The 23642-nt window shown below is 31.7% G+C and overlaps 2 protein-coding genes across 2 annotated transcripts; one reads left to right on the top strand and one right to left on the bottom strand.

The window, feature by feature from the left end:
- The first annotated feature begins 2077 nt into the window (after positions 1-2077).
- LOC130813133 (probable pectate lyase 8) lies at positions 2078-8340 on the top strand. Its single transcript, XM_057678872.1, has 6 exons — positions 2078-2292; positions 2380-2427; positions 3592-3666; positions 6022-6664; positions 6892-7134; positions 7429-8340. Exons 1-6 carry the CDS (start codon positions 2177-2179, stop codon positions 7645-7647), a joined length of 1344 nt encoding a protein of 447 aa, XP_057534855.1. The 5' UTR covers positions 2078-2176; the 3' UTR covers positions 7648-8340.
- A 1042-nt stretch (positions 8341-9382) lies between these two features.
- LOC130813132 (putative kinase-like protein TMKL1) lies at positions 9383-13677 on the bottom strand. The gene is made up of 2 exons (XM_057678871.1): positions 12027-13677; positions 9383-10290 (listed from the first exon to the last, which is right to left on the bottom strand). The coding sequence occupies exons 1-2, from the start codon at positions 13618-13620 to the stop codon at positions 9650-9652; spliced, it is 2235 nt and encodes a 744-aa protein (XP_057534854.1). The 5' UTR covers positions 13621-13677; the 3' UTR covers positions 9383-9649.
- Positions 13678-23642: the final 9965 nt, after the last annotated feature.

Below are 23642 nucleotides of genomic sequence, written 5' to 3'. Positions count from 1 at the left end.
TTATTCTCATCAATTTTCACAATTTTTTCTTCTACAAATTAAGCAATGAATATCTAAGCGGTCTACATTTATCCTGTTGTGTGAGGGAAACTTACTCATATTTTATCCGTTTCTTTATATATATTATATTTGACTTTTTATGCAATTTAACGTATTATTTTAATCATTTACATCTTCTATTTTCATTTGTTCTTCTCATAAGAATTTTAGTGTCAAACTTTTACTACAATTCCTCATCGACATATTCATGTGGGATCTTATTAAATTTGTATTAATATATATATTTTCTAAATATCAGCTTTTTAGAATTTTTAAAAATTCGCAATTAAAATTTTTCGAATTTAAAGTTTGCATTGGAAACAAAGCAAGGGACTATATATTAAACTATGCATATCTAGAATTTAAAAATTATAAAAAGTTTATATTTTAGCATTATGCAGTTAGACGATTCAAACAAGATTTTACTTGATTATATTTTTTTCTTACAAATTAGACACAATACATAAAATAAGTTTAAACGATAAATAGTGCAAAACTGCCAATAACAACAATGTAGCAAGTATTTAAGAACCGGTGGAGTATGTCTTAGAGAGTTATAGAACTATATTTTCTCTCTTTGATCTCGTTTAATTTTTGTATTCATCTCGTTCCTTATTTACTTGGGTGCGCTGTGTTTTCAAAAGCTTCCCGTAGAACTAATTCCTATTTCAATCCGTGTTGGACCGATCGATATACCAATAATCAAGCTGCAAATGCCCAGAGTGAAAATGATAATGTCTCTGTGAGTGGATCTTCTGCAACCATAACAGCGCATTTAGCATGATAGATAAACAAATATAGTGTTTTGAAAAAAAAAACATAGGTATTTGATCATCAATGAAAATAAAGATTAAATTGTACTGAATGAAATTAAAAGTTATTATAAATATATAAATGTATATTTAGTATATTAAAATGATCATTTATAATTTTAAAGTGATCAATCACAGAATAAGTTAATAATACATAATAACCCAACTAATAATAAGAGGATCTCATATAAAATGAGATGTTTAAAGAAAGTGGCAAATTATTATTAAAAAATAAAATTGGATTAAGCTGAGTATATCAAACCAAAATTATACATCAGCAAAATAAGGCCAATGACGAAGCAACAGTTAATCACTTTTCCAGCTTTCCTGGGCCTAGAGCCAAGAAGTCGTAGCGTTCAGTTAGTGGCAGTTATAATGTTAGATATCCATCAGCCTAGGTTAAAAGGAAGTCGTAGCGTTTAGTAAACCCCTTTTTTGGCCTTTTTTTTTTTTTTAAATAAAAATATACTCCTTCCTATTCATAAGGAATGGGGCATTTGAGTTTTGTACCAAACTTAAAGAGAGGTGAGAGATCACTTAAAAGTAGATGAAAAATTTTCTTTTTCTATAAAAGTCATTGATATTCATGTATTATTATGTTGTTGTAGTAAGATTAGAAGGGTAAAAAAGAATGACAAAAATAAAATTGAAACATTTTCAGTGAATTGACCCAATAAGTAAATATTCCATTTTCTATAAATAGGAGGGAGTATAATTTTCATATTGGACATTTGCTTTTTCACATTGTTGGCATGAGTTATCCCACATCGATAAATTGAAAATGGTGTACACGTTTTATAAGCTATTAGAGACCTTCTCCCCATTGCCATATGGTTTTGGGATGTCCTTGGCTTATGAAGTGTGTGCACTTGTGTCCCCCGTTAATATGCTGGCATTCACAGTAAGTCCAGTCTAATTTAACACACTATTCAATGCTTAATATTTCTTATTAAACATAATGAAATATTATAAAAAGTGGATATTAATAATCTTTGTAATGAGACGAATCAAACAAGATCTCACTTGACTTTGTTCTAATTTATAAATTAAGAATAAAATACAAATTAAGAGTAATACGTAAATAGTGTCAAAAACTAAATGTCTCATAATCTATAAATAGGAGGGAGTATTATTTTACTTTAAAATTAAAAGAAAATAAAGGCAAAAAAGGAAATGAAGGCAAGTTAGGTCCTCTGTTTCTATTATAAAAACCCGCTCAACTTGCCATTTTCTTTTCACTCTCCCTCATTACACAACTTCTCCTGTATCCTAATTTACAAGAGAGAGAAAATAAGGAGGCGAGAGAAGAAATTAAGGCGCGAGTAATGGCGGAAATTTCTCTTAGATACTTTACTCTTTTCACATTGTTGATTTCCGCGTTTTTCTTGAGCTTCGTCAATGGAGGATTGCACAAAGATGAAGATGAACTTGTGACTTTAAGGTACTTTCACCTACGTTGTTTCGAATTCGTTGAATTTTTTCTCAATTAAAGTTGAAATTGGATTTCATTGCGATTTTCTGTGTGCAGGATTGAAAAACAGCTGAAAAGTATCATGAATTCATCAATGGCGGATAGGTATGCTGCTTGAAAGCTCTGTAGTACTAATTTTAATTGAATAAAATAGTAATTTCATTCTTTTAATAAGCAAGGTTCAATTTACTGATAAAAAAAGGTAAATTCCTCATGTTAGTTTTGTAGTTGATCCAAAAAGGAAAATTAATGCATTATGATGCTCTGTTTTGGAGATTGTTACACTAATTAGTAATTAATGGCAATGTTGAAAAAGTTATTGAATAGCCATATTGTGGTAAACAATAGTAGTAGTATAGCCGTACAGGTCTATTTGTAATTTTAGGGAAATCATAAATTAGGTCATTAAATAACGACGTCGGTTGTTACTCTTTTTTGGTTCTGTTTGTACTGCTACTTTTTTTTTGTTTTACAATTAATGGCATGTTTTTACATGCAAAGTTTTACCATTTTTTGTAAGTAACAATGCCAAAATTACTGTTTACACTGGTTAATAATTAATAAATCACTCTTGAAATGGTCCTAAATTTTTCTTCTTTATTTTCTATAATTATCTATCATCTTAATCACTAAAAGATTTATTAACCAAAGCTCAGAAGCAAAGATCAATCACATTATCAAATTTAACGCAATCTTAATTGAATAGGCCACGACCTAATCTAATAATTCATGCGACTTTTGTACTTGAAATCATAAAAATCGTTCTTCTGTAGATTAATAATATTTCAAAGAATTACAATAGATTGTTTTGTACTACTAAATTTGTAGAAATTTGTCTCGATTTAGTCAAGACGAAAAAATATAGTTGTTAAATATTTTAATTCAATTCACATCATGTTATATTGTAATGTGTTTAGTGTTAATGATTTTCAAAGTTATTGATGGACTACAAAAAAGGGTGGGGAGTCAAAATTAGTTACATTTACATCTAAACATTCGCAAAGTATATTAGGGACCACCAAAAATTGTAAATTGTATTGAATTTTTTAAAAAATATGTATATAACTCTTAAATATATTAAATAAAATATTATGGCCCCTCCATTTTCTATTTTTTGTCTACTAATTAATTTGATGGATTGATTATTAAAATCTTGATTTCGCTACTGCATCCAAACATGCATTTTATTCTACAATGTAAGTTTCTTTTGGGTCTTTGTATGGAAAAATGAATTTGACGGTGTTTTGTTGAACAAAATGATGAATTCAGGGCCAAAGAAGCAGGAGTGAAAAACCAGCAAGCTGTAGTTGAGCGACCAGAAGAGATAGTATCCATGGTCCAAAGGTAAAATGCATTCCCTGAAATGCTTGTTAGGAGTATGACACACCATAAATGCTGAGCAACCAGAAAACATACCCACCACAATCCTACTCATAAATATTTTCAAACAAAGAACGTGCATGTCAAAGTAGTGGACATACCATACTACTATATTAGTAACATGTCATTTTCTTCTATTATGCCACAATTGACGGTAGTTTTACAGTCAAAAAGGACATTAATTCACTTATACAAAACTATTTATTTTAAAAGTTAAATATTGACTTCACAGTTCACATTACTCCTATTGTTATACGTTATAACTATAACCCAATAAGATTCTGTCAAATGAACTTTCTTGCATAAATAGTTCTTAAACAGCAGTTGGCCCCATTATCTGTGACTCTGAGTTTTTTCTACCTGTCAGAGACTCTCAGCAGTATCATTCTGAGGTTCTTAGATACTTGTGTTTTAATTAAGACTTAAGTGGATTTGTCTTCAAGAATAATAATTTTGCAGTATGAAGTATTATAACCGGATAATTTTTATAATGGAAGATAAAAAACACACTTCTTTAGCAAAATGAAACGAATGAAATTTTGATTTAGAGTCATTGCAAATGATGATTGCTCTTAAGGATTGAAGAAATAATTTCTTTCATTTATACAAAGCAACATTGTGTATATTCAGTCATTATAAATTCTCCCTCAGAAGTTGTTATATCTCTCCTATTCAGCTTAAGTGTCCCATTTGACTTTTGATACTATTTAATCAAATGAGATTTGTTTTATTCAGCTCAATACAATTAATATCAACAAATTACAATTTTCAATTATGCACAATTAATTAAAGATAGTAATAGTGTATTGAACACATATGCTAAATGAAAAGGAGTATCAAAGAAAATAAATAATGTGAATCAATCTTGCTAATAGAAACTTGTTTTGATAAAACTGGGTCATATTATTAGTTGCTTAGGGACATTGCTCATGAATTTTGGCTACCTATATAATTTAATATACCAATAGAATACCTTATTTCTGGTATTTGGCCCTCCCATGTTAGAAATAACTTTATGTTCCACATGCCTCTGCTGCGAGATCTGCGCCTAACGTAATTAATTTGCCATGTCTTTTTCCCCATTTCTACATATTCTATAGAAGCATAACACTGCTAACTCAAGATCAAGATGTCATTCTTTATTTCACTCTTAGATTGAAGTTACTTCTTGCACGCTATATAAATATAAATATAAAATTTGATTTAATTTATACAGCATTTGACTCTGCCCAGCTTTATCATCTAGTCTTAGGTTGTTTTGTTTCTGGTACACTAATTTTAAAAAGAACTCGACAACAATAGATGTTTTATTTCTATTGCAAATCAAATCACATGAATTGAAAGCTTTTATTTAATTTTTTTCCAATAATTTTGATGACGTATTTGCTATTCACTATTAACAATAATAATCTCCATTCTCAATTTTAATATTTTTATTTACAATCCTGTTTCATTTCATTGTACTCTCTGTTTTGCATTAAGACACCTAATGACCATTATAACAAGTGCACTTAAAATCACATTTTTGCAATATGATAAGAACCCTTGGACCCTTTCATCAATCAAAATAAGTCTGATTTGAGGCAAAGACAAGGCCACATTTCATATCAAAGATTTGATATGTTTTTATTTTGTGGCTTTAGATTTGGATTATGGACATCCCTGTAGATAAAACAGGCAAATTGACGGTAGAATGTGTGATCTCAATTAAGGGAGAAGTCTTCTGTTACTTATAGTAGAATTAGTTCGTCCCACCGACACCTCATTATTCTTATTTTACATACTGCTAATATCATGTCCTTTTCTTTTCATTTATGTCATCTACTCTTTACCCTCCAACACCTCAAGACCACAAGGATGTAGAAATAAATTCTCCCTACCCCTGCCTTTTTTCTTTTCCATATGATCCGTAATGCATCCCTTCTGTATGATCATCACATGTAGTCACATGACTAGTCTAACATTGTAAAAAGTGCCGACTCATTGCGTCGAAAACTTACCACAGTCAAAGCTTAAGTTGATAGTTGAATTCCAAAATATGTTATATTCTCATCACATCCTCTTAAATGGTAGCATTTAAAATAAGTGTGGATATAATACAAATTCTTCTAATACCCCTACTAAGAGGTGCATAAGATTTGATTTCCTGATCTTACGTCACGTTGACTTTTTATATCATGTTAAAAACTAATTTTTTAAAAGAATAAGTTGATAGTTTTAAGTCTCAAAAATAGAAACTCTTTTATACTTGCATTCATACCATGACGTATAGATATGCCTTTAATTTTATGATTTGATTATATATATCATAACTTGCAGGAGTATTAGCAACAGTACAGCAAGGAGAAATCTAGGATATTTCTCATGTGGAACAGGGAACCCAATTGATGATTGTTGGAGATGTGAATCTGACTGGCATAATAACCGAAAACGGCTTGCGGACTGTGCAATTGGGTTTGGACGCAATGCCATTGGTGGTCGTGATGGTCGATTCTATGTGGTCACTGATCCAAGTGACCATGACGCAGTGAACCCAAAACCAGGTACACTCCGTCATGCTGTCATCCAAGAGGAGCCACTTTGGATCATTTTCCAAAGGGATATGGTGATCACATTAAAAGAAGAGTTGATCATGAATAGTTTCAAGACCATTGATGGAAGAGGAGCAAATGTTCATATTGCTAATGGAGCCTGCATTACCGTCCAATTTATTACCAATATTATTATCCATGGTATCCATATCCATGACTGTAAGCCAACCGGTAATGCAATGGTTAGAAATTCACCTTCTCATTATGGTTTTAGAGGAGTAGCTGATGGTGATGGGATTTCTATCTTTGGTTCGAGTCATATTTGGATTGATCATAACTCTCTGTCTAATTGTGCTGATGGGCTCATTGATGCTGTTATTGGCTCTACTGCCATTACCATTTCCAACAATTATTTCACTCACCACAATGAGGTAAAATCTCAATCACATTCTTACATTATGAATTAATTACAGTTAGGGGCAGAGAATCCTCACAATAGATTTTGAGGCCCTATTTATTTTACATTTTTAAAAATTTTGGAGCCTAAAATCAAGTAATTAAACTAAAGATAAAGTGAGAAAAACCTTGCACATTTCCAGAACCCCGAACAGACCTAAGTTGTGACAATAATTTTTGTTTCCTTTTTGACTGAAAACAGGTAATGTTACTTGGTCACGCGGACTCATATGTAAGGGATAAAGTGATGCAAGTCACCATTGCCTATAATCACTTTGGAGAAGGACTTATGCAGAGGATGCCAAGGTGTAGACATGGACACTTCCACGTTGTTAACAATGATTATACTCACTGGGAAATGTATGCCATAGGAGGAAGTGCAGATCCCACCATTAATAGCCAAGGGAATAGATATCTTGCCCCAGCAAACCCATTTGCTAAAGAGGTAAAGTATCTAATACTATCTGTGTTCTTTGATTTTGCTACACTTTTTATTTTGAACACTTCCTTAATTTTACTACAATTACATTATTAATTTTGACCTCATATTTTCCCACCTAATTAATAAACAAAATCACCTTGTATTGTTATAAATTAACAGACAATTATATTAAAGGGTGTGTTTTTGGTAAATGGCTTTCTCGTTTTTTGGTTGGACAACCTTCTAGTCAAACAAGTCAACATGTAAAACGGTGATATTATTTTCTCAGTATATGACTAATTGTTGTACATTTGACAGGTAACCAAGAGGGTCACAAGTGACGGAAATTGGAAGAGTTGGAACTGGAGATCAGAAGGTGATTTGCTACTAAATGGAGCCTTCTTTACCCCATCAGGCTCAGGAGCTGGTGCTAGCTATGCTAAAGCCTCCAGTTTGGCAGCCAAGCCATCAAGCCTTGTTGGCACCCTTACTGCTGGTTCTGGTGCACTCAGCTGTCGTCGTGGTCGACAATGCTAGTCCAATTTACCCAGACTTACTACAAATTCAACAGACAACACACAAAACCCACAGTAAAGAAAAAACAAAAATTAAATTCCCCTTTTTACTCTTATTCAAGAACAGTGAGTATATAGGCCTAAGCCAATTGTTAAACTCCCCTTGTCGCTCCATCTCGCTCTCATTGTCCGGATTTATTTTAAAAACCGAAATTGAGGCGAATCTGGAAGCGTTGTTCATTTCCTATGTTATATTTAAGCATCTCTTCTGAACTATCCCAATTATAAACTCAATCTTTCTGTCATAGGTTCTGAGTGACTTTCTCTGTTACTCTAGTAGCATTTCTTTCAGATTAAGAAAATCAATTATAGTCCAAATTGCAGAAAACACAAATTAGAACAAGGAATTGGAGATTGTAAGCATTATTGTGTAACACTATTTAACTTTGATGCCATTTTCATTCTTTTTTATGTGCATATTGCTTCTTTTGTTTCAAATTTATCTTGCAATAACATTAATGAGAATTAAACATACAAAAGTGCCCACCATTTGATTAGCATATGGAAGGGTGGGTCCATTTTTTGGCACAGACATGTGAGAATATTTTGATCTACAATACAAATCTAATTAATATAGACCTACCAAGCTCAATTTAGGGGGTTCCAATTGCAGCTGTCTTTTCAACTCTAGGCTAGATGTTAGCAAGAGTTCCTTATTGGAGAAAGATTATCGTCTGAAATTAATGCATATTCACTCTTCCATCTCAAATGAACCTACTTTTTTATGGATAAACATGTACTTATAATTTGAAGTGACACGAACTAATGAAATGCGTGGTATCTGGTGGGCATCTAAAACACATACAATTGATGAAAGTGATATTGTCATGGCTCAAAAGCAGATTTTTTGTGGATTATGACTTGGATAATCCAACTCCACCTACGAATGCTCATATATTTGTTGTCGATTCTAAGCTCGGATGATGGGGAGGATTGCGGTAAGTTAGTGACAATCATCGTCTTATGAAAGGAGCTAGATTCAAAATAACAAAAGGGCGTAATATAGAGTGCGCTTTCCAGACTCGAACATAGTGATATGTATGTGAGTATTGCTAGGTCACTTCTTTCGACTAGAGATGAGATAAGATAATTGCTAAGCTAGAGATGTGGAGGGATATGCTAAATGCAAAAACATTATCTAGACTAATTCGAAGTAAGACATAGAATATACGTCGTTCGACACAAAGGATCATAGCATAGGTGGTATAAGGTCATGCTCATTGGAAAAACACTGAAGCATTTTTGTACCGATTTTGTTTAATCAGACCCAAAACCAAAAATCAACATCCAAACCAAATTTAATTAGGATTTCATTTGAATGTTGGACAATTTTTCAATAATTTGATTTGATTATATGGTTTATCAAATGATTCGGCCGATTATTTTTCAATATTTTGATCGTATGGTTTATCAATTTGTAAGCTAATTTAATTTTCTTATTCTATTCGCAATTTCCATTCAAATTTTCGGAAAATTTGAATTGATTTGGTTTGAATTTTGACTAAACGTGATTTGAATCGATTGCGGGTTTTCGTTTGAGCAACCTGCATTGATCTATGGCAAAGGAAAAATTATGTGACCGAGATGTTCTTGAAAAGTAGAGAAAAAATTCTATCATATTGCAAAAAAGAACAAACCGAAATAAAAGTACAAGGTTAAACCGAAGAATACGTTCTACAGGGTACATCAAACCACCGGAAAGCAATGTAGAACTGTTTTTATAGCAAAATCACCCGGAAAGTTATACGTCAAGGGATCATTGGGGATAAATGCATAATATACGGAGTTTAATATGAAACCCAGAATCTGTAATGAATCACTTTGCATAATATCATTACTTCTAGCCCAAATTACAAGCACTTCGAAAAATCAGTTCAATGTAAGAAGATTTGTTCCTACTGCTTAAGACACTAGAGACACACAGGTTTTACCTCTCGACCTACCAAAAAAACGAAAAAGGATGATCAAAAAGGAGTACCTGTCCCACTTCTAGTTTCAGTTGGGCTGTATAACGCAGACCGATTTCTTGGTCTATTCTCCTCCAACTGCTTGACGACTTCCTCCATCGTGGGTCGAGCTGAAGCCACTGGAGCGCAGCATCCCATCGCAAGCTTCAATGCATGAACCAACCCGTCTTCCATGGGGCTTCTTATACCTTTTAGAACCTCGACATCAAAGACCTCCATTGTTGTCTCTTCTAGAACAGCGGTTTTCACCATTGACGGTAAATCCATATAATCACCGCTTCGTGAGTTTTTGTCGGGCTTCTTTCCGATCAAAATCTCGAGCATTAATATACCAAATGCATATACATCAGTTCTTGGATTGCATTTATTCATTTTTTGAAGCTCCGGAGCCTTGTATCCCTCTGACTTCAGTTGGGACAACATTTCATCAGCTACATCCGGGATCATTAGCTTGTCGACCCCAATTTCGGTAAGCCTAGCTACAAAGAAATCATCAACTAGTACATTCTTGGATTTCACGTTTCCATGAGTCATAGTTATCTCTAGGCCTGTATGAAGATATGCTAGTCCTCTGGCTATACCAAGCGCAATTTTGTGGCGTCTAGCCCAGTTCAGTACTGGTTTACCTGGCTTAGGATCTGATTCAACACATTTCACAATTCAGTAAACACAGAAAAAAGACAAAAAAATTGTTAATTGCATCAATAATCATATTCGGATTTCAAGTTTAATGTTTGGACATTACAGTATAAGATAACAAGTGAAAGAACGAATTCATAAATAAATACTACTATTCACCTATTGCAACCACAATAGGAATAATTTTTGTCTTTGCAGGTCTGTCTTGAGCTGAGGTTCTCATCAACTTCTTTATCTCCTTCGATAAGGGAATGGTTTGTCGTCTTCCATCCCTTATTGAACCCTCTCAGAGCCTGATCGTAGCAACTATGAGCGAGATACACTGTGTATGATGATGATCACAATACGAATAACCTCTCCATTCCCAATGAAGCCAAAGATTTATAGTTAATGGTTATGGATTATAACGGATCATATCAAAATGGCTAATTATGTGCACTTCTTAAGGTAATGAAAAGAATTAAGCAACGTAGATACTTACACCGGCAGTTGTGGCTTATGGATAACACCAATGCAACGATTACAACCCATCACATATATTGTGAACTAAATATATCAATTTCAGGTACATGCATTTTTTTTAGCTTCTGCCAAAGTTTATGGGTGATCAATTCGGTTCCTGGCTAAAACTGCACCAGCCTGGTGCTTTCAAAAGGGAAACTTGCACTCGCAATCATGTTTACCCAGTTTCATTGTTTGTTCTCTAGCAAAATGAGGTAAATCGGACATTAACCATAATACCAGAACCAGTGCGGTTTCCATTAAGCCCGGATTTAAGTCACTTAACCAGAAGGACAGCTTCTAATCCAAAACATACCTCATTTTTCTGAATGGAAACCAAGTATATTAATGTAGTATCTATTGGGTATCTAACTTAAATTGGTAAGAGCTGCACTATGTTCTCGATTTTAAAAACTTCAGTGTGTTCAAACATTAGTCCTTTAGCTATATTAATGTAGCAAACCAATCATACATGAATTACTAGTTTTTTAACTACACTAGGGCTTGTAAAATTAAAAACATATTGCACTCGGAATAACACCACATTAATAATCAGCAATAAAGAGAACTCTTCCAACCCACTGGGAAGAAAAATTTAATCACATTGAAGAACATAAGAAATATTTTTTCTAGATATCTACAGCAATCGAATGAATCTTGCTAAGATAAAAAATGCGATCTAGGTGCAATACTTATTGACAACTTGTCCATTACTCTTTCCATCTCTTTAAGTTTGCAATATTTGACTCTAGAAGCTCTCATATAATCTTGTCAGACAAATAAAAGCTACGTGCAATACTTCTTAAGAAAGTGTTGCAAACTCAGAGAAATAGGAGTAATGTAACTATATCAGTATCTTATTAGTAGTCTATTAAGTACTTACTTTCACATAGAGGAGGTGTTCATTCGGGTTGACTTCGGGTCAAGTGTTTCGGGTCGGTTCGAAAACAAATCTTGTGTACACATTGATTTTTACATTATTTTAAATGCATTTTAACGTCAGGTGAAGTCGGATTCGGTTATAAGGTCGGGTAAATACCGGGTTATCCAACCTGTTTTGAACACCTCTACTTTCACACACTTAAGTCTTAAAGGATACAAATTAGGTATCTTATGCAATTTTCTATTTATGTCTCTATCTTAACAGGTCAAAGATTCCTAGTATATCATTAATCCTGTCCAATGAAAAGGCACAAGAAACAGCAAATAGAACAAGACATTGAAAGAAACATACCATGTAGAAGCTCATAAAGAGTTCTGGTAGGAACATAATCATAAATCAGCAGCTTCTCTCCTCTCTTTCCCTGATAAAAAGCTCTCAAGGGATCCAAATTTTCATGACGAAGACGACCAAGCTGCTTTACAACAGGCAAACATGAACTCCTATCCTTGCAACAACCTTCTCTCAATAACCTCAATGCAATAGTCCCTCCATCCGTAAGCTTCGCCTTATAAGACGTTCCATAGCTCGTTTTCTCAATAACTTGTCCAGTAGCATTCAACACATCCTCCAATGTCAAATTCTCACCTCCTTGAAACACTATAAGCTTTGCTTCACCTGTTTCACCACCAGTTTCATCCTCCTCACAATCCTCCAAATAATCCTCATTATCTCCCCTATTTTTCCTCCTCCTATTTTGCAAATAACCAATCAAAACAGACACAGCAACAACACTACCAGTCATCATACCAATCACAAGACCAGCAATTGCACCAGGACTCATATTACCCCCTCCATTACAACTTTTTAAAGGGTACCCACATAATTCAGGATTGTTCCCTACAAAAGGGTCAGCTCCAAACTTACTTCCCACAGAATTTGGCAACAACCCACTAAAGTTATTGTAAGATAAATTCAATTTATCAAGTTGTAATTGAGCTACATCATCAGGAATCACACCAGTAAACATATTATGACTAAGATCAACAACTTTAACATTTCTAAACCTAGTTATAAATTCAGGAAACAACCCAGAAAATTTATTATCCCCTAAATCAAGTTCCTTTAAGTTATCACAAGTAGAGTTAGGTAAAGCAGGTACAGGGAGTGAACCAGAAAGAGCATTACCATGAAGCCGAAGCGAAACGAGCCGATCACAGAGGTTCCAAATGGAAGGAGATAAAGACCCAGTAAGCAAATTCTGACCCAAATCAATATCTGTAAGTGAAGAACTGTAACCAAGCTCTAATGGCACACCTTGAGACAATGAATTAACACTCAAATAAAGGGTTTGAAGAGCAGAAAGTTGGCCGATTTCTCTAGGAATAGAACCAGAAAGATTAGCAGAAGGAAGTTGAAGGGATAGAAGGTGAAGAGAAGGGTCTTTGTAAAGAGAAAGACTTGACCAATGAGGTGAAGAAAGAGTATCACAGTTAACAGAAGTACCATTAGAGAAAACCCATTTAAGACCTTTCCATTGACAAAGAGGAATGGTTGCATTCCATGAAGAAAGGAGAAGACTTTCAGTATTACCTTGTAAAGTAGGTTTGATTTTGTACAGTACAAGTTCAACATCAGTAGGAGAAGTAGTTGAAACACCAGCAGAAGAAGAAGAAAAAGAAAAACAGAGTAGGGAAAAGGTGAAGAAGGAGAAGTAGAAGAAGGGAAAAAAGGGATGAAGAAATGCCATTGAAAAGAAAGGAGCTTTGATAATGGAGGGGTAGAGTCTAGAGATAGAGAGAGAAAGCAGAGAGTGCAGAAGAATGGAGTAGTGTGAGTGGGGGGTTTCTTTGAGGTTTTTGCTTTTTGGGAAAGCTGAGAAAAAAGTGTGTTTTGACCAGTGTCTGTCTAATGTTGGGTGTGGAACATTTTTAAATTTTTCATTCATTATTTTGGTGTCTTTTTTCTGTAGTTTTACTCATTTTGTTGCATGCTTGTTCATTTTATATGTTTATGTACAAAGGCAAAATTTGAACTTTTCCCATTTATTATCAAAATTTTATTTTAGTTTGAGTAAGTATTATTTTTTAAATTAAATTATAAATTTGATTTTCATCTAATAATATATTTTTCTTCTCTTAGCCTACCATGTAATTTAAATAAAAGGAAAAATTTAGCCATTAAAAATATCATGTACACAACTACCAAAAGTCAATAATGAAAATTAAGGAATTAAATAAATTATAAAATGTGATATATAAATTGGATAGTTAAATTTTATTTTAGAATGAATTTAGTCAATAATTGAATAATGCTCTTCTTATTTTACCCATATCTTAATTGTAATTTCTATAAGCGAAATACACTGGATATAATAATAATAATGAGAGTAGATTTTAGTGAAATAACTTGAATCAAATACTAGTATTAGATATCCAACTTAAATAAAAATTGCAAAACTAAATTTAAGTTGTTTTCTACTATAAGTATTTTTTAACTTAGCTGTATTTGAGTTATTTTTGTTAGACATAACAGAAATTAAATTATTTTTACTAGATTCAATATTTTTATTTAACTTATTTAGGCCATTGAGACTTTTGCACCATATCGTGAGTACATTATTACAAGATTTTATTTAACTTACGTTGATCAATGTTCAAAACAGACACAATAATTTGATATTTATCCGATTTAATAATTAAATTTGATTTGACCCAACTTAAAATTAATTTAAAATAGTATGCAAGTCAATGTAGACACAAAATCAGATTTTAAACCAATCCGAAACATATAATTTAAAATCGACCTAATAACCAAATGAACAGATTTAGACTATATCATAGAATATTCCATAATTCCAAAACAAAATTCCCACTTGCAATGTGAAGTATAAGCACTTATTACATTAGAGATATCAAAGCTTAAATAAATACAGTAAATCTATTAATATAGTAAATCTATCAAACTAAATAAGACATATATATCACAAGTTTTATTTTTGTCTTTTTTCTAATACTATTATTTCGATCTCACCTTTAATCCACATTATTTCTTCTAATATTACAAATTCAATTAGCAAAAAAGCTACTAGTATTACTAGTCGGTGAAACAAATCAATTTAACAATTGATACAAGAATTTACCAAAAGTATAAAAGATAAAAGAAAATAAGAAAATTGATAATAACAGAGAAAGGATACTACTATAATACTTGCTCATTCCCTTTTAGATTTAAAAAAAATATATATTTTTTAAAAAAATTAAGAAATAATAAGACCATTAATATTAAAGGACAATTAAATGTAAATTAAAATAAAAACAAAGTAATAAAAACAGAAAAACTACAAAATAAATAAACAGACTAAAAAACAACAACTCGTCTTGTATGAGACCGTCTCACGGCGAGACGACTTCTAAACTAGAAGCTCATAAGATAAATATTTACAACATTAAACTATTTAACCTAAGTATGAGATATATTTTACGGTGAGACGATCTGATACAAGATTTTGTGAAAAAAATTGCGTTAAGGATTAACAAGATGAGTGTAATATTTGCACGCCCAGCATAGCAAGCCTGCATAGAGATTAGAAAGTGTTCCACAACTTTAACCATTTGCCGCTTTGCTCTCTCGCACCTCACCCAACGTTCTTGTCTCTCTTCTTCATAAAGGTTAGCCCTTATGTGTAACCAAAGAGATCATGTATGTCCTTTACTTATGAGTTATGACCCTACACGTGGCATTGATACCACCTTCTAACCGTTGATTCAATCATCAAGATAATGGATGAGACAAGAGATGATTAACTTGAATTCTCTAATGGATACAATCATGTTATATTCCCAATTGTGGGCTCCATATGTTTTGTGAGTCTTAGTAGTCTTAAAATAAAAGAGCTTCATGCAGGTAAAGTTCACTTGGATTGATGGAGGTATATTTTGGTTAAGTTGGTTTTTTTAAATGATATTAGAGTTAATGTGATAAGAGGTTATATGTTTGAATCTCAATTACCTCGTGAAATATTTAATGTCAAGTATGAGGAGGGTCTGTATTGCATTCATTGATTCACACTTCTAGCTCAAGGAGTTTTCGTATGAGGAGGCGTATAGAATATATACCATATCATGAAGCCTTAATTATAAGCTTAAGTTTTTAATTGGGTTGGTTTTTAACTATATTTTTTTTATGTATGTGGGGTCTTTACCTTTACATTTAACTCTTTTTTAAAGGATATATGTTGTGACAATTTCATAAAGTAATCCTCTTTATTTTACAATTTTAGCAAGGTACATATTGTATAAATGATGCTAAGATATTACTTCTCAATCTATTTGAATTATAGTCAAAAATTCTCATATTTTAATTATATGGTGTAAATTTAAAAGGACTGAGAAAATATTTCACAAATAAATCTTGATCAGAGTAAAAAGAAAAATTTTGTTTTAGGTTATTTAGATTGGTTTTATACAAATATGTATTTATAGAAGTTGATAGAATGTATTAGATATTTTGCGACTTTAACTGTTAAATTAAACCAGGGCTTTGGATTAGAAATATAGATTCATACAAATCTCGCTTTTTTTTTCTTTTTTTTTTTTTGCATATTTCACACATAGTCAGCAACTCAGCACAATGCAAACGACTTGCGCTCATTTTTCTTCGATAAGACTCCAATATTCTTTCTTATGTTTTCATCTTGATTTATGTATGTCACTCATCCATCCTAATATACTTTTTTTTTCATTGGTACTATCTTCCGCAATGCAAACCTATATATTAATGTTGATCTAATCAGTAAAATACATTTAGAGTCGCTTGAATTGGAAGTAAATATTTAAGGGGAAAAAAAAGTCAAACTAGTATAACAAAGGTAATTAAAGATACAAATGAAGTTATTGAAATAATTGTGATAGAGGAAGGATGAAAGTAAATTAAAAAAGATGAATAAAAAAAGAGGTTGATTTCTCTTATTTGGAGGTAAAGAATTCCTCCACCCTCCCCTAAGGTAAATTTATACCTCAAAATAAGGGAAAAAATTGTTATTTTCTGTATTTTTCATTACCCTTTAATTAAGTCTTCCACCTTTTTAACAATTAAATTCCTTTAATCATCTCTCTAACTAACTTTGTTTTCCTAGTTTGACTAATTGCTCCTTAAATATTTGCCTTCAATTCAAGCGACCCCTTATTGTAATTTTGCATGTCAAAATGACTCTTATAATATGTTTGTATCTCAACCTAACTTATTTTCAAATGAAACAATCATTAATAGCTAGTGAAGAAAATAATATTGAAGAATAACACTAATTCAAATCTAATCTATTTATATGCCACCCAAAACATGATAGATCACAAAAATGATAAAATAATTTACAAAACGATATTAAGTTCATAAATATTTAAAATTATAAACCAAAAATTACCCTTGAATGACCACATGAGTAAAAAGATAGTTTGAAAATGCATAAACTAATACACCAAAAATCATATACTTCTATTTCATTAATCACATACAAAAAGTTGATAGCGATATAATTAATTATGATAGCCTCAGGCCCTGATGTTACTTAAAAAACTTTGAATTCATACTTAGTTGGAGTATCTTTTTATCATGAACATAATTATATACTTAGAAATCATTGAATTTATATATGATCAAATGTCTTTAACTCCAATAGGAATGGGAGCTTCGTTCCGCTCTTCCCCATATCAGAATGACAGTCTTAAAACTTTATCTTGTAATTGATTTTGATTTTAATATGAATTTAAAATCATATAAAAATTAATATCTGTGGACATAAAAATCAATTTGAATCCGCCAAAAAATCCTAAATTAAAATCGATTTGATGATCCAAATGAACATCTCTATGGGCGGGTAATGTAATAAAAATAGACTTGCTTATTAATTAAAAGGGACAAACTTTTAACTCAATCATGCCTCTAATAGGAAAATATTTATAGGAGAAAAAAAATCAAAACAAAATTATTAAATATAAGGGTAACAAATAATTTTAAAATAATGGAGAAAGAGGAATGGAAAAAAGAATAGAAATAAAAAATTCCACAATAATACTATGGTCGCCGAATTTGTTAAACAACTCTAACTTTAACTTTTATGTTAGGTTTGTGTAAGGGTGTTGATCTTTGGGATAGTGAACAAGTTGAAGTGAAAGGCCTCAAATCTCAATCCCTAAGAATAAAATAATGAAAAAATTATCGTAAATAATACAATATTTTGTTAATTTTCCTACAATAATACCAGCTATTGATTAACCATGAATAATACCAAGTTAGAGGGTTATTTTCCTAGAATAATAACTTTAGTTTATTAACTAATTTCCCTTTCTTTTTTTTTTGTCTTATAATCACCTATAGTTTGATTTTTAACATGTTAAGGATTTTTTAGGAAAAAACCATTTGAGTTCGTATTATTCATGGTTAATTAAAAATTCGTATTATTATAAGGATATAAGCAAAAGATCATATTATTATAGTAATTTTTCCTAATATAATGCACCCTATATTTCCTATCAAAATTTGTATAAGGAATGTACATCATAATCAAAAAATTAAATTTTTTTAATAATAAGTATATTATTTTATTGAATAATAAAGTTAATGGCGAAAATGTAAAAATCATATTATCATCATACCCAGTATATCTCGCTTATAGAAAAATGGAGATAAGTATTAAAAACAATTAAGACAAAGTTAAGGAAAAAATAGCCACAATTATTTAAAAAATATTTAAATAAAATTAGTGGAAAAAATATGGAGAACATAAAAATATTAAAATAAAATAAGTGAAAAAAATATGTAAAGACCATAAATATTAACAAAGTATTAAAATTAGAATAAATAAGATTAATTATATATTGGTAATATGAATAAAAAATTCCTTAACACTATGTTTGGATAGAGGGATTTGTAGGAGAAGAAAAGGAGGGATTTGGAGGAAAATGGTTTTCTTTGTTTGAATAACAATTTTAGAAAATGGATTTGAAAGGGAAGGAAATGAAGGGGATACTGTCTCTAATTTTATTAATAATCAAATCTTTCAAAGAGGGGAAAAATTTGAAAGGAAAATAAACTTATTTAGTAAAATATTAATCATATTCACTTTTTCGTGAAGCTCTCATTAATATTCAAGTAATTCAACTATAATGTGTGTATTATTATTGATAGTATTTAATTTATTTAGAATTTTATATAATCTTTCAAAATCTTTTATTTTCCTTTAATTCTCTCCTTATCCAAACAATATAAATTCTCTTGACTAATTCCTTTTCTTTCTTTCCCTTCTCTTCTTTCCTCTCCCTTTCTATTTTTTTCCTCCTAAAAATATAATGTAAAGAAACAACAAATAGAACAATTTAAAATAAGTATTATCAAATATAATGAGATAGAATACTTGGTACTAAATTTTAAAGGGTAAATGGACTATGGACATTCACATGAGGAGATTAAAAGAATAAATCTTTAGAAGATTTGTTAGAATATAATAATGTTTTCTCCATGAGCACCAAATTAAGCAATCATTGCTTATATGTATTACTCCAATATTTAGCGTGCTAATCTAAAATCACAACCATTTCTATATCTAAAGGCAGGCCCGGCCTTGGGAATTCATGGCAAAAAAATAATTTTTGGTCCTAATTATTCGCTTTTTGGTTGATAATTATACACTTATAATTTAATAATTAGTAAATAAGATAACAATTTAATTATACAAGTTCTCAAGTTTGATATATATGAAGGTAAAAATTATTATTTTTTTTTCGTGGGCCATGAGCACAGATCCTTTTTGCACTTGCCTAGGATCGATTCTGTCTAAAGGTAAAGAAAGAAACATAGTACAGGCGTTGTCCCTTGGCTATAACCTTTTCCTTCCAGTTATGTTGAAAATAATTCAACAATTTTATTTAGAAAAAATTTCAAATAATTCTTATGATTTTAAGTCTTTTTCACATTTGTATATTACATTAAATGTAAAATAGTGAGACCTTTTAAATTGCGTGGATAAAATTAAAAAAGGATTTAAGTGTGGAGAAAATTAAAATAAAAAAGGTGGTGAAAATATTTTCATAAAAGGTAATCATAGCATAATAAAATGGAGATTAAAAAAATGTAATAAAATAATGTTGAAGGTGAATATTCAAACAAGTATTATGTCAACAAGGTGAACACTAAAAAAGGACCGGATTCATGGATCCTTTGATCGAATCCATGATTCCTATTACCAGATCCATGATGAACAAAATCCATTGATCCATGAACTAGATCCAAAGATCCTTAAACTAGATCCACGATTAATTAGATCCTTTGATCAAGTTCAAAGATCCATAAAACCAGATCCATGGATCCTTTTGCCGAATCCATAGATCCATAATTGAATTCATGGATCCATAAACTAAATCCATAGAATCCATAAATTGGATCCATTGATCCTTTGACCGATTTGAAAATTTAATATTTTAGAATTTGAAAATTGAAAATCAAATATTAGAAGAGAATTATTTTAGGCTGAAATAATAATAATAATAATAATAATAATAATAATAATAAAAAAGTCGAATAAATAATTTATGGGCTATGACAAACAAAGAAACATTTGGGCCTAAGTTTATGACTAATATTATAATGTTAGTCATTGCCTTACTATGCCTATTTCTGATGACTAAACCAAAAATCAAAAAAATTGCTTTTTCCTCATTTCCTATTCACCATCTTCTTCGATCTACTCTTTTCCAAACCCTATTCTTGCTACGCTCTGCGAAAATTTCCCTTGCCAAACCCTATTTCATTTCGCTGAACATCAAAATTGTTCTTCTACTGATTTTCGAAAGGAAAAACAACTATGGTCCTTCATCATCTTCTTCCTCAAACCCACAGTTTTCTTGAAAACGACCAAGCAATCAAACAACCCTATTACCCTCTGAAAATACCGAAAGGGTTCAACATCAATTTAATTACTCCTTGATTGTGCATCAAAACCAATTACTACCTCTTGTTGCTTCTGAATTCTGCCGCAAACAAGGGGAAATCAACAACAGTTAGTTCTATTTGATTTTGCATCAAACACTAACAGCACCAAACCCACCTGTCCTTCGATTCTTGGTGGCAGTAAGGGTTGGAAGCATTCTGTTTTCTTGGTCTGTGATTACCGAAAAGGTAGATTGGGCTTATACCTCCTTTACTTTTAATAACTCTTGCCTTAGAATATGTATATACACTTCCTTGTCATTATGCTATTTTTTTTTATTATTATTTATTCCTTTTATCAAAGAATCATTATACATGAAAAATTAATAATTGTTTCAAGAACAAGTTATTATGTCTATCCTAATTAGAGGAATATTTGTAGAGATTAAATTGTATTGGGGTATTGTAAGTTGTGTCTTGATTAAAATTGGAGACTAGTAACATTGGGTGATTTGATATTCTTGAAAAGATTATTACACTCTTTGAAGATTATTCATTTTGGGTATGAATGAACACAATTGCATTTAATTAGAGGTATAAAGAACTTGATAATTGTTTAGCAATCTTAGGAGAATATGCACAATCTTAGATAATTTAATATGTTTAGAAATGACCTTATGACATGAGATGTTGGAATGCTAGAATAAAATCTTGGTTAAAGTGTTAGTCTTAGGAGGAGATGTATTAAGTTATATGTTGGTATAGTTGCATCGTACGCACACCGGTGACGTTGTTAGTGTCATGCTTTAGGATACGACTACATCGAAGAACCGTTCTAGTTGATGGCTGTGGACCAGACTCTATTCCTTGAAGCGACGTTGTCGATGAGTAGTACCTCAAAGGGGTTCGGCCAGACAATATTCTTGAAAATAAACATTTTACAAAAGCTCTTTTGAATCTGAAATTTATTGAGACAAATGTTGTTGTGACTGCTTATGTTGATATTATGATATGGTCAATGGATCGGGCTTGCGAGCTGGTCATTGACGAAGTTGAGGGACATTGTTTCCTGCTCCCTATTTTTGAGGATTAGCTTCACCCGAGAGCGACATAACCTTAGAGCTATGGGGCACCTCTCAAATTAGACTTCCTGTGCGCACATAGATCTAGGAAATCGATATTACTTTTAAACCTATGATTTACATTATTGTGTTTTGTTGTTTTGGATTGTTACTTCTCATTCAGTTAAACCTGACCCCCTATTGTTTCCATCTTTTAGTTTGTTTGCAGATCGGAACCAGTCGGAAACAATGGGTTAGCGGTGATGATTAGAGTTACAGAGATGTTATATTGAGCTGAGTAAGTGAGAAGTGTAGTATTGTATTAGGTTTTTGATAAATGTATATTAGACTTGGTTGTGCTGGTTATATTGGACTTATAGAGTGACTTTTATGATTACTTTGTGTTTTAGTTAGATGTTTGGTTTAAGAATTAGCTGAGTTAGTTACGTTAAAAAGAAATGGTGACTCCTTTGCTCATGTTTTGGAAGTGTAATTTAAGTTTCTTGTGAAATATATCCCGTGGTGACACTCAGTCAATGGTAAGTCGGGTTGTTATACCATAAATTGGATCCCTGAATACGTGATAAAGATCCATGGATTGTTTGACTAGATTCCATGAAATTGGATCCCTAAATACGTGATAAAGATCCATGGATCGTTTGACTAGATTCCATGGGCGGACCTATTAAGGTGCCTGGGTCCCATCCAAAAAATTAAATCAGAAGTTTGCTATATGTTTAAGGTTTGAACCCGTACATCAGATCGTTCAGCAATGACCACTAAGCCATATCTGATTTCCTTGCAATATTAACTAAAAAGAATTATATAACTATCTATTGCAATCAAACCCATTAAATTATTAAAAACTTTTCTATTTTCTCATTGTTGAATTCCCAAATCCCAACTTTCCCACCCCAATTGGACGCATTAAATTATTAAAGCCTTTTCAATGTCCACTGTTCAAATTTACTGGGTTTAAGATATCTCTTACTATATGTTGCGAGTTATGGTTGGGGTACGTTCAGAATTTGTTAAAAACTTGGCTTTGGGTAAGTAATGATATTTATATGCTATCTGCAAAGTAAAGTGTTTATCAATGATAGATTGTTTTTAGTAGTATTATTATTTTCAGTTTTTGTTTTATTTTGCATTTCTTAGGCATTCTTCTACATCTTGATTTATCAATATAAGGTAAAAAAAAATAATTTTCAATCGTGCTTTGGAATACATATTTAAAAAATTGTGCTACCCCATTTCTAAAATCCTGGGTCCGCCCCTGTCGGATCCATAGATCATTTTTGTAGATTGCTGATATCCATTTATTACCCCAATTCCATTAAGTGGTTCCACCTAGGTTCTTGAGCAGATGGACTATTTGGCCGCATTTTCCTTATGTGTATGGATTGTCGTTTTTCTTTTCTTTTCAGATCTTGCTCATAGTTCCTATGTGTGGAATACACTGCGTATAATGATGATGGTTCCACCTTGGGTGAGATTTGAGGATTTGGTATATGCAATATTGCCCTCGTTAGTGATAATATTAACAAAGAGATTGTTTCCGATTGATTATTGGTAACAAACATCATGTGTGATAAGAAATGCACATGATTTGATGATTGTTGAATGCAAAACAATTCCTAAATTCCATTTTAAGAAGATATTATAGTACATTGTGATTTGTGTGATACAACTATGAATCTTAATTCACTAGCTTCATATAAGTATCATAATTGGTATTATCTCTGCATTTGTCCACAAAGATCATAACCAGGGCCGATTCTTGGTTTTAAGAGGCCCATGGCAAAATGATAATTGTGGGTCTTTAATTTTTATATAGAAGTAAAAGAATAGGAGCATTAAGATTAGATAAATATGACTTCAGCTGAATTAGAGGTAAGTTTGTTTCAATTTTTTAGAATGGGACCGAAGCGTAGACCCCTTTTGCCCCTCAGAAGGCCAGCCCTGATCATAACAACAAAGGCAAAAC

Source organism: Amaranthus tricolor, chromosome 5 (genome assembly GCF_026212465.1).
Source record: "Amaranthus tricolor cultivar Red isolate AtriRed21 chromosome 5, ASM2621246v1, whole genome shotgun sequence".
Taxonomy (NCBI): Eukaryota; Viridiplantae; Streptophyta; class Magnoliopsida; order Caryophyllales; family Amaranthaceae; genus Amaranthus; species Amaranthus tricolor.
The sequence above is the reverse complement of the archived record's forward strand: the minus strand, read 5'-3'. Positions and strand labels throughout refer to the sequence as shown.